This window comes from Sabethes cyaneus, chromosome 2, assembly GCF_943734655.1.
Source record: "Sabethes cyaneus chromosome 2, idSabCyanKW18_F2, whole genome shotgun sequence".
Lineage (NCBI taxonomy): Eukaryota > Metazoa > Arthropoda > Insecta > Diptera > Culicidae > Sabethes > Sabethes cyaneus.
Window position 1 is genome coordinate 151,503,880 of NC_071354.1, and position 12,699 is coordinate 151,516,578.

Below are 12,699 nucleotides of genomic sequence, written 5' to 3' on the forward strand. Positions count from 1 at the left end.
TTAACTCGCAGTGAACTACGCACAATCACGAAACTCCTAACCTAATTGGACACAGTCCAGCTCTTTATTAATTAAATGTCGGATGAAACCGAAACCTGCCATTTTGCATCTTTGAAATTGAAAGATTAACGCATCTGCTCTGTAATTATGGGGCTCTTGCTTTATATAGGCATAACTTCTTCAAAAGTTTTCTTCATGCAGCCCAAAGCCCAAAACATCATGGATTTTATTAACCCGAAGTCGGGTACACTAAACTCATTTTTTTCTCGGTTTGTTTTTTCTGGTTACTTAAAAACGGTGCACCTTAGGCACCATTTACAAACTACGTGACGAATGTCGGGCCAGTCCCAAATGCATTGAGTCATGAGAGAATGGTCCCTAAGTTGCCCCGTTCATAATAATCGAAAAAACAAACTGTGTAAAAAAGTACTTGAGTGTACAAAATTACAACTATCTAGCTTAACTCCATCAGTGGGTATAAGCAGTTCGTAAACTGTGATAGAGCAATCGGATCGTGCCTCAAAAGATAATCATTAACACCAACATTGACAATTAACATCAACAATAAACAATTAAGACTGCCACAGTGGCGATTCAATCTAGTGCCCCTGTGGCATACAAAAAAGCCTCGCAGGTATATGTATATGCATTCTCTATCAGTAAGGGTTAAAAGAAATCCTTACATCCTACCTATATATTTGTATGCCCGATGATGACCTTTATGCCATAAATCAGCAGTTTGATTCGGATAAATCGTTGTTGTATGCCATCCAAGGGTACCACCTGGCACCTAGCAGGAAATCGACGATCCTGAAGTAAGATCACCGTCAAAGGTTGCCTCTCACCTGATAGAAGGGGTAGGAGTTGCCCAAGGCTGAGTTTACTATTCCTTGTGCCAACAATCAACGGAAGCGTGAGTGTCTCTCGCCCTGTCAGCATACAACCTTGGTTTCAACCAGGGTTGTTTATCCGAATTACAGCAGACAGACTTTAGCTAACAAATTAGCTTTAAAATTCTAACTAGACGTCATTCAAAGCCGCTTTGGCTCATATTATTTACCAAAATGTTTAAAATTAGCCAATATAGTGGCAAACTGCAAAGCTGTCGATGAGCTGCGGAAGTGAACGAAAAATAATAATAATTTATATTATCCTTGCTTCTGGATAGACGTATGCTTTTAACGCATATTATCATTAATATACATATTATATCTACTCCGGAAAATTATTCGAAATACACAATAAAGCTCATTGAGTATTCATTTGATGGTGTTAATTACGGAGCACAGTGTCCCGTCGATAAAACGAACTCCTAAATGCAGAAATATTCAACAGATAGTTAATAATTCAATCAACCAATTTCATTCTCAATGATGGAACAGGAGTCGGATAGAACCCGAACCCCGTTAGCTTCAAGCAACGTGTGGTGCATATCTGCGGAACCCGAAAAAATCATATGCTTTAAACAACACTCCTTCGTATGCAAACCGCATCATAGAGGACCAAGCAGATTTCGAATCATTTTTAATCAAATTGCTCACACCATTAACTATGCATGTCATATGGCGTCGAATCTGTGGTATCGCTGAATGAATAATGTTTATTTGGCGCTATTTCGGCGTACAGTATAGTACCTACCTATACAGTGCAATGTAGTTCTGTACAATTCTGCCAGTCAAACATGGTTATTTCAATAGAATTCGAAATGCTTCAACTTGACGCACTTTTAGCCAAAGCTGGGATTATTGTTTGGATTGGGAAAATTTATTATCTAATTACTAACTAATTTGCATTTTATGGATTCGATCGTATTACCGTACCGTTTAATCGCAGATAAAAATGTTACTATTTGGATTTACACTCAAGCACTCTTTTTACACGGTTTGTTTTTTTGATTATTAAGAACGGGGCAACTAAGGGATCATTCATTTTTTCTCAATTAATTTGAGACATGCCCGATTTTCGTCACGTAGTTTGTAAATAGTCGCTAAGTTGCACCATTCTTGAGTGATCGAAAAAAGACAAACCGTGTAAAAAAAACTTTAGTGTAAGTCCAAGCAGCAATTTTATTTATTTTAATGATTTTAATACGGTTTTACCCATTGGTCATTCACCAATAGTCCAAGCAGTAGTACCATCTGTTATTTGATGTGAAATTAATTTATTTTCAATTTTTTTTATTTGAGGTTTGAAGAATCTAAAAATTCTGTAAGGTAGTTGAAAGATTTACAGAAGTTCCAGATAAGCTAGTCGATCTCAATTCAACTCAACCGATGATTGGCCTGAAATCATTTAACTCACAAACGGTTGCATTCGATATATTGGGAGTAGTGCCATATGAGGTGGTCTTGGGCTCGATCGCTTAACATGACAGTATGCACAGTTCTACATTACCTTGTAGATTAGCGATCTCAATCGGGCAATTTTAAATCGTTAACGCTTCTCGTCGAGGACTGTTTCTCGATTGGCGTGGCAGTAGCAACGGGAACTTAGCTTCGGACGGTGCAAATGGAGCAGCACCGATTCTGACTAGCGTTCGCAAGATCCCATCGCTATCCAAAATAGCCACAATTTGTAAATGGGACTGGTCTTAGCAACTATCGCATGGCGTTTCTCTGGTGGGTTCTGTGTCTTCTTTAGCGTGTTTATTTCATTAGGATATGCTTAAGCTTGTGCGAGTATCCTCAGCATCGCTTCTGCATCTTCAGTTTCACCTCGTCTTTTTACGAACTTTTCGTCGTAGATTACCGATGTAACGGAGTCATAGGCTGTCGTCCCATGCAGGCTGCCCCATAGAGATGGTCGGGTTTCATATTTTCCAAGCCCGAACCCGAACCGGGCCCGAAAATTTTTTTCCGTCAAACCCAAACCCGAAATTTTATTTTCAGGCAAACCCGAACCCGGAATATTTTTTTCTGTCAAGCCCGGACCCGACTTGAACTCGAATTTTTATTTTTTGTCAAGCCCGAACTCGACCCGAGCTCGAATTTTTATTTTTTTGTCGAATCCGAACCCGCCCTGAACTCGAAATTTATTTTAATTTTCATAAAACTCACACCTCGATCTAAATCTTTACCAGTTATCTTTTCGTATTATCTTTAACTGGCAAACTCTGAAATCCATTTGAAATTTAGGTTTCAGTTTCCCTTTGACTTGATTAAAAATTTTAAAAAAAATCAGGTTATGCTAGAATTATTTTCTTTTTACTTTTTGCGGGAATGTATTCCAAAAACGAAACCGTTTGCCTTCAAAGACACTTTAACTTACAACGCACGAAACTTTTTTGGAATCGGAATACAAAGTCTAGTCTTCTATCAGCCGGATCAATCGCTCAGTTATGACTTGATCCAACTATCGAATTCTTGGTGTATATAACTTTTAGTCTAAATCCGTTCCATCCAAAAAGTGACCAATCGAGTGTAACTGATATCTGAGTCATACTAAATGTCATTAAAATATTGATTTTTTTATTATGCTTAAATAATACTGCTATAATAAATGGTTGCTGGTTGCGAACAACCATAACCGCGACTTTTAGCTCGAGCCTAGGAACAGTCATGGGTTTTACGAGAACAACTTCAGATTTCGCAGCAGCCAGAGACATCGATCACTAAAAATTTAGCTCGTAACAAAACTGAATACTGAATTCCGTCAAGAGATTCGCGACTCAAAACTGGTTGCTGTAGAATCTTACCATTTATTGAATATTCAGATTCCCGTTGATAATAAGAACACTTGCTCGGGTTATTCGTAGGCTTTAGAAGCACGTTTATTGTTACCAACCTATCGCTCCAACGGTACAACATCTACTCCCTGAAACTATGCTTCTAAAATTGTCTCTCTCCCTACTCTGGTACTCTCCAAAATCATCTCGCGTTCTCACTGACGTCTCTACAGTTGGGTTGGGAACCACAGCGCTATAGATAATAAATCTAGATCAATTGAATCATTTGTTTCAGCGTAAGTAAAAGCAAAGCAAGGCAAATCAAAGCCTAGGTGCTACATTCCGTTATCGAAACTTGACCTTCTGTTTTTTTATACGACAGACTTCGCAGCCAGCTGTTAGAGTGCAGGACAATTGCAGGGCCAGGGATGGTTCGATCACTTTGACTCAATTTTGATTCATTTGACAGTACCGTCTTAACGGGGTCAAATATGACAAAGTTATATATGAGACATTTGTAGAACAGGTTATTATCTATAATTTGGCTGAATAAAGTTTTGCTGTATCTTTTGTAGTTACGGTGCTACAATGCTAGTATCTTATTAGTGACTAAATGAACGTTCATTTAGTCACTGATGAGTTACTAGCGTTGTGGCACCGTAATTACAAATGATACAGCAAAACTTTGTTCAGAAAAGTTGTAGATTAGAACTAGTTCTACAAATGCCCCATACATAACATTGTCATATCTGGCTCTGCTGAGACGGTACTGTCAAATGAATCAAAATTGAGTCAAAGTGATCGAACCATCCCTGTGCAGGGCCAGTTTCTACGATCGTATTGACTCTAACAGCCTCTCCCAATCAAAGAAATTTATAATGCCTAGTATTAAGGTTACTCAGAAGCTGCTGAGTCTCAATAAGAGAGACCTCAGCACGTTTACCGGTCTGGTGACAGGACATTGCCCGAGTAAATATCATCTTCGGAATCTCGGTTTCGTGCAAGATGATATTTGTCGCCTGTGTAATACCGAGAGCGAAACCTCGGAACACTTACTTTGCAATTGTGGAGCACTAATAGGACGCAGACTGCAGTATCTCAAAAAGGCCCTACTAGAGCCTAGGGAGATCTGGTTTGCGTCGCCGATCAGGACTATAAGGTTTATAAACCAAGTCATCCCTGATTGGCACCTGTCTCGCTCCAGCTTCCAGCCTACCACTTCTTCAATAAGTGATAGGTAAGCCTGAAGCGTACAGCAAAAGAGACAATGGGGCACACCACAATAGTTCAAAATAATGGACGCAGTGGTGAGAGTACCCAACAGAAGAAGAAAAAAGAAAAAAAACAGCCTCTCCCAGTCTAGATTCGAACATACGACGACTGGCTTATTAGGCCAGCGTCATACCTCGAAGTCAACTGGGAGGCAATTTAGCGTAAGTAAACTTCCAATATGTAGTGATGATCATAATGATGATGTAGTGAAGTGATCATAACGCATACCTTTGCGAAGTGTTCCGGATTGGAGTAGCCCCAGTGCCTGCTGGGGCTGCTGCCCAGTGCTCGTCCTTCATATCACTACTTTGACAAATATGGTAACTGTAAATATCCTTCCGGACATTTTGCATGGGCTCATTGGTGACTAAATAAGGGTCCGGAATAATCCATCATGAATCATGATTTATTTATCATGAACGGTAACTGCAGATGTTGCATACGATGTGAACTGTGCATGATTGTTAGCCTGTTAACTGTATCACACATTTTATGGCCTATCACAATTACTCGTTCAAATGATAAGACCAAGAAACGTCAAGAAATAACATAATCCATTTTTAACTAAATATTTGTAGCCCTAATACCACATTATACGAATACTTATCCTTTTTGGCAACGCTTCACAGTAAAGCAGTGATTTTGTACACCCGTAGCTAAATCTATTGTATAAACCTCTTTTATTATTAACTGAAAACTATTTTTAATATAACGTTTTCTTCACTTTCATACGACTGAATATATTTTAACTAGTTCTTTTCTATATTTTGGAAATAGGAAAAGTAAAGATAAAAGATGACGTTGAAGTGGAAATGATCGGATACGACACGAATCGTGACAGAAAGATGTTTCAGAATTGCGAAGATGAGATACAGATTTTCTTTTGAGGATCGAGCTGGAGATTTTTTTTTCTCAATTTGTTCCGATAACTAGATTCGAAAACGTTTGTAGACCACACGGATCAATTTGTCATCACATAATTAGGGTAGGACTTCCTGAAAGGTTTACAGTACAATGCATTATAATTATAATAATACGGTTACATACTTGAAACTACAGATTAGAGAGTTTGCACCTTTATTAATTCAAAATATCGTTCACTATTCATTTGATTTAATACAGGCGTTTGTATTTTTGCTTGCAGCACATGTATTTACAAATTCAAAACAAATGATGAAACGCGTTAGAAATTAAATTTACGTGCTATTTTTGTAAAACTAACGGTTAAAGTAGAAAACTATGTCTAGCTTACATAAATCCGAGCAAAAAGACGGATCGTTGGAATCGTATATGAATAGATAAAGTATTAGTTGAGACAATCATCCAGTATTCTCATTCTCAGGGTCCTTCCTCCGATTCGACGCTTCTGATGGGAGTCCAGTGCACGCTGGGCATCTGTAGCACTCTGAAAACGTATCATAGCGTCACCGGTAGCTCGGCCATCACGTAGGTATTTCCGCCTAACATCATTCAGCGTGACACCGTATTCCTCGAAAAGTCTAGCTATTTCCTCATTCGCAGCTCTGAAGGGTAGATTACTGATAGCAAGTATGTTTCCATCCGTTGGCATTCGGTCATTTATAAGTTTCTTAGGAGAAAGTAGTGGATCTTCGAGTGGCGGATCATCACTAAATTTGAAATTACTGTCATTCCAATCGCGAGATACCTGCTCACCAGACTGTGAAATCTGATCATTTACCTGTTCATTACCCTCAGATCCAATAGATACACGGGATTCGGAAACAGGTTGGTCTTCAATGCTAGTTTTTCCGGCATCTTGATCATGGACAGAGCTTGATTCGTCTTTTTGGTTATTCAAACCAAAAGTTACAGCTTGTTCCTGGTTTCCTTCAACAATTTCTACACTACTATCATGGCTTTTGTCCTGTTTAAAATCATGTTCTTCTATTTCATCTTGATAACCCGTTTGACTGTTGTGGACAGAATTACCGGCACGACTTAGATTACCATTATTGTGATAACTACTCTCAGAATTTTTATCCTCTGATCGCACATCAAATTCTTTGCTAAAATCTGAAGATTGTGGGCCTCTACTATGGAAATTACTAGAATCTTTGGTGTTGTAGTTATTGTTGCCGAAATTGCCGTCACTATTACCAAATCTATTGCCTTCGAAGAACCTTCCGTTATTTCCTCCTAAGTTGTCGCTTGCAAAGTTATCTCCTCTGTTTCCACCGGTGTAGTCATTTTCTCTACTGTAATTATTTTCCGCACCGTCATTATTTCCTCTACTAAAGTTATTACCACTGTTGGTTCCAGCACCCCTCTGATTGATTCGTTGCATTACATCCATCATTTGTTGAGAACCTAAATGTTTTATAAATCCTCTTCGTTTCCCAATTAAAACACCATTTTTTACCGCTGCGGCATCGGCTTCCTGTGTCGATTCAAATTCTACCAAGCATTCGCCGGTTGCCCGTCCAAAAGGATTGCGAATCAATTGAATATGCTTAGGATTAAAGCCTTCTCGATCAAAGAAATTTAGGATAGTTGATTCCTGCATTGTATACTCCAAATTACTGATCAAAATAAATGCTGTTTTATCGTTGTTTTGCATTTTTGATCCCAGAAACTGCTGCTGTACAAACCTGCTGTTATTTGCATCCATTTGATCGAACCTAGGTGGAGAGCCAAGAGAGTCGAATTGAGATTGTGGTTGAAAAGTACTAAAACTATTGCCGTCTCTTGAGTTATCGTTTGAAGGTGCTGTTTGATTCTGGTTATCAACATTGCGCTGATTTGCGAAATCTGGTCTACGTCGAGGATCACGACTAAAATCTCCCCCGAATCCGCCAAAATTCATCGGTGGTTGTGGCTTCTGCAATGCTGAATGTAGCCGCTGTTGTTGCGAAGTGAAAGCATTTCTAGGATCTCGACTAGTGTATTTCTCTGGCTGCGGTTCATTTGAATTGCTTCGCTGATTGTAAGAATCCTTGGAATTATTCCACAAAAGGTCATCACTAACAACATTTGAAGAAGACAGATCATTTTGTACTGAAACATTGCCGCTTTCGCAATTGTCGATTATTTCCATTTTATCGTCATCGCGATTCAAATGTTCTTTAGAATCTTTTGAATCTTCTATCATCTGTACGGAATCATCCATATCGTGTGGTGCATTGGCTGAAGGTTCGATTACTTCATCATCCTCATCTTCGTCCTCTTGGACTATGGGGGCCTCGTATTCATTTTTTGCTGCATCGTACTCAATATCACTACACTGTTTCATGTATACCCGCTTGTTCCTTATGTAATGCCTATGGGTACTCTCGCAAGCCCGACGAGCATCCTCGATTTGATGAAACTTAACATACCCATCCATTTGCTTTGGATTTTTGTAGTTCTTTATAATCAATACCTCAACTATACTAAAATCGGAAAACATTCGCATCAGGTCCAACTCTGTTGTCAAATTAGGCAAGTTCCACACTACCAATGAGCCAAACCTATTTTCCGATTTGTAGCCGATATCGTCCCGTATTTCAATAACATCATCCTTATTTCTGTTGCTTTTAACATCATCGCTGATATCGACCCAATTGTTCTTAGAATCATCATAACTCGGACGGTATGAATCGGTAGCATCCTCAAATTGCTTATTAGTAATCGGTTCAACTCTTATTTCTGCTCTCCTTAATAGCATTCCATCCCGCGAAAGGGCATACCTCTTACCGTCTCTGCGCAAAAATCTTACGTAAGCCACTCCAGTTCTCTTTCCATTGCGATCATTGATCATTTTAATTCCGTTACTCGAAATAGACTGCCCGTAGAAAAACCTGCGGATTTCTCCGTATCCAGTACTATTTTCCATGTTGAAAATTTTTACCGACTGACCTCCCATTTCTTCATTCTCCGAATTGTCATCCTGATCCATGTTATCTTTTTCGAATCCAAAATCGCTACGAGTGGATCGAGAGTTAGTGCTGGAACTGCTAGTATACTGCATTGGAAAATTATTGCCCTTTTGATGCTGAATTTGGCTTCTATCAAAACCGTCACTGCCAGGTCCTGCCTTGGACTGCTGAGAGCTGGAATTCGAAAGAGCCATTCTAGGATCCCTTTTTGAGTGCAACTCTTGAAGCTTAGTCAAATGTTCCTGACTTATTGGCTTCGAAGCCTGAAAACTCCCGTAGTTGACGGCAGGATACGGGTTTGGCGGAAACCCTGGTTTCAAGTTACTTAGCACACTCTGTGACGGTTGATCAGTTCTAATTCCAAATGTATCAGCGTTTAAAGTTGACGAAGTCAAACTTCCATTACTAGGAACAATACCTGATGGTTGAATGGGGTTTGTCTTGCTTCCAGCAGAGGCCAAATTCATTAAATTTTGCTGGATTGGACTGCTCCATGGGCTAACAAACGGTTTAGTTTCTTGCTCTAGTTCAGTAACCGGAGTAACGTTGGCAGGTGGAATTGCGTCATTTCTATCGCTAAACCGAGAAACTCTCGGTTTCGTTGACTTCTCCATTTTTGCATCTTTTTCTCGACTGCGTTCTTTAGTGCGATTGTCATGCCTATCACGTGAACGTGACCGGCGACGCCTGTCACGGCGATCACGACTACGACTGCGACTGCGTCGTTCGCGACTTCTACTGCGACTGCGGTCTCGTCCACTTCTGCGGCGACTACGTTCGCGTTCGCGGCTTCTGGATCGTGAACGATCCCTAGAAGAACGTCTTCTGTCTCGTTCTCTCGACGACGATCTGCTCCGACGACTGCTCTTATCACCCGTTTCCTTTTTCGAACTTGAAATACTTGCCAAGCTCGCTGTGCTACTTCCAGTAACTATGCTTTTTGTGGCGGCATCTTTCTCTGCTTCAGCTGCTTTTTTCAATTGTGCTGACAACTGGGCAAACGCGGAATTTGATGATGCCCCACTATACGACTGAGCACTCAACGCCGAAAATAAACCAGCCGCTGGAGCGTTCGGTTGAAACATGCCACTAGAAGTCAAAAATCCCAAACCAGGAATTTCAGAGTAGAGTGACTGTGTTTGTATGACTTGCGACTTTTGCTGGCTTAAGTTTTGTGCCAAAAACCCAGACAAACTAATGACCGGTGGTTGTGGTTGCTGTTGTGGTGGCTGTACTACAGGCTTCGTGACCGGAATGGCAGGTGCCTTTGCCACAACTGGTGACGCAGATGCTGGAACAACGCTCTGCGCCGATAATTGCATAAACGACATCGTTGTTCGACGAGCCTCCTCGATCACCTTTTGCATTTCGGCACGGGACGACAGAAGCAGCGTAATTTGTACCTCTTTTATCTTACCTCCATTTAGCATCATTGCCTGGCGTGCATCTTCATCCGTGCTGTAAATTAATAAAATAGAACAGTTGAACAACCTGTAAACATAGAAACATTGCATCCAACGCAGCTTTTTGCGCCAATCTGATGGGATTACAAACTTTCAAACATAAACTGCAACATTAAAAAATCTCCAGGTTTTGAATAGAAACATTCGTATGCTTTACCCCTCTCTAGGACAAATGATCTACAGAAGGTCCCCAGTTTAAGGGCTTCAGCCATTTGACCATATGACAATTTTACGCCTATGATGTAGCATTATTTTGTCCACGCGCTCAAATGTCTTCAACATTGATATATAAAAAGTTACCACAATTATGTCGAAGATTATTCCGCGAAAAAAGTTTGGAATAAAATGATCGACTTTCATTAAATGTCGTGTATCGATAAATTAAGAGCGACTGTTAAGTGTGTTACGATCAAAATTTTGTCCAACAATAATGCATGTAAATTGGTTAAATTTTTTATTTAATCAAATTATATTTCTTTTTGAAGTTCAAATACATTTTGACTTTAAAATACAGAAAAAATATACAGCTAACCAGGCTTGCCACTTCCTCACTCATTGCGCAAAAAGCACCTTTTTTGTTCAATACAATAAATTAGACTGTGTTGTTCATAAGTCGAGAAACTCGGATGACCTTTGTCACAATCTCGAGTTTTGCAAGTTTCTGAGGAGATCTTGGGTGGTTTAATATACAAATTTTCCTTACAGTAAAATAAAAAACAACTCTCCCCTTTGCTTAGCCTGTTAAAATAAAGCGGAAAGCATTAAAATATTCGCCATGATTATATAGGGTAGTGTCGTGTCGGTCGGGCCACTGTTATGGTCGGGCCACCACAATTTTTTCAGTCTTAGTAACTCGAAATATCTATGTACAAGCATTGTACATCTTCTTACTGTGACCGCTAACTTTTCACAATATTGTGAGTTTCAATCGTGTATTCAAAAGACGCGTACTGAATTTAGTGATTGAATCGTACAAAAAAAGTTTTTCGGGCGTAGTGAACTTTTCTTCAAGAAATGATTCATGAAATGCAATTATTGAGATACATATTGAAAACATATTAAGTGTGTTGTGCTCTATACGAAGACTATATAAAAGTCCCGTTTCAGTAAGATGTTTGGGCAGGGTAAAGCAAAATACGACAAAAGCACTTTTTGTAAAGGTAGGGCCACTTGTTTAGTCATGGTTGGGCCACCATAATTTTTAGCGCGAAAGCACAATATTCGCTAGAAAACATCAGTCACGTGTTATGAGATGTAATAAAGCAAAATTACTGTGTGAAAAACCTATATTGTTGTCGTTTTTTCATTGTAATAGTTCACTTCGGAAAAGGCGATGAATAATAATATTGATTTTACAAGATCGCACAAAATTTCGCAAAAATGTAATTAAAAATAGAGTATGTGTACTTATATGGGCCGTTGTTCACGAAATTCATTGTTTTCTTGTCTCTACATAGAATTTCAATACGTATATCTTGGTTTTTCAGCGGTGGCCCAACCTGTACAACATGGCCCAACTATGACAACATTTTTTGTCTTCACTGAAATGCCTATAACTTTATTATTTTCCAAGCAATCCGTTCAAGATTTTCCAGAAATGTACCTTATTCGTAGACCTTTCCATCGATGTGTATAGATTACCGAAATTCTTTTTGAAACGGAAATTATGGGCGAATGCCAAAACGTGGCCCAACCACGACGACATTCCCCTAACATTTCGCCGCATACCATTTTGCGGAACACCACTTCTCAGTTGACCACCACGCGGAATATAGAGTTTCGCGGAATACCATTTCGCGAAAAACCTTACGCGGGTACCATTTCACAAATGTTTTCGTGGCACCATTTCACAAATGTTTTCGTGGAAAGTACCATTTCGCAGGGGTTATTCTCTCCTTAGTCACTGTCGCTCGTTCGGACCCAATTGAAGAGAAGTGATAGAGGTCAGTAGACCTAGGGAAATAAATAAACCTAATTGATAGTTTTACTTGGTGATCATGTTTTTGACTAATGTCTAAAGAGTCTAAAATATCTCGAATTCGATTAGTTTTTAAGTTACGCAAAAATTTCTGTTTTATTTGTATGAGAGTCCTTATCCCCCTACCACAGGGGTGAGGCGACTAAAACCATCATTAAAAATTCCTGCCTCCAAAACCCCCCACATGCCAAATTTGGTTCCATTTGGTTGATTAGTTCTCTAGTTATGAGGAAATTTGTACATATTTCATTTATATAGGACTCCCCCTCCCCCCACTATTGAAGGGGGGGGCATAATTCCCCTCCTGAAGAGTTCCATTTGATTGATTAGTTCTCGAGTTAAGAGGAAATTTGTATTTCATTTGTATAGGAGCCCCCTGCTAAAGTGGTGAGGGGTTTCAATTCACCATAGAAAAATATCTTGCCTCCAAAAATCTTCACATACCAA

The 12,699-nt window shown here is 39.5% G+C and overlaps 1 protein-coding gene across 1 annotated transcript in view; it reads right to left on the reverse strand.

The window, feature by feature from the left end:
* Positions 1–6,036: 6,036 nt before the first annotated feature.
* LOC128734528 (uncharacterized) overlaps positions 6,037–12,699 on the reverse strand; it is a 50,100-nt gene continuing 43,437 nt past the window's right edge. The window contains exon 3 of the mRNA XM_053828774.1: positions 6,037–10,269. Coding sequence (XP_053684749.1) covers positions 6,243–10,269 — 4,027 coding nt within the window. The 3' untranslated portion in view covers positions 6,037–6,242. The remainder of the gene's footprint in view (positions 10,270–12,699) is intronic.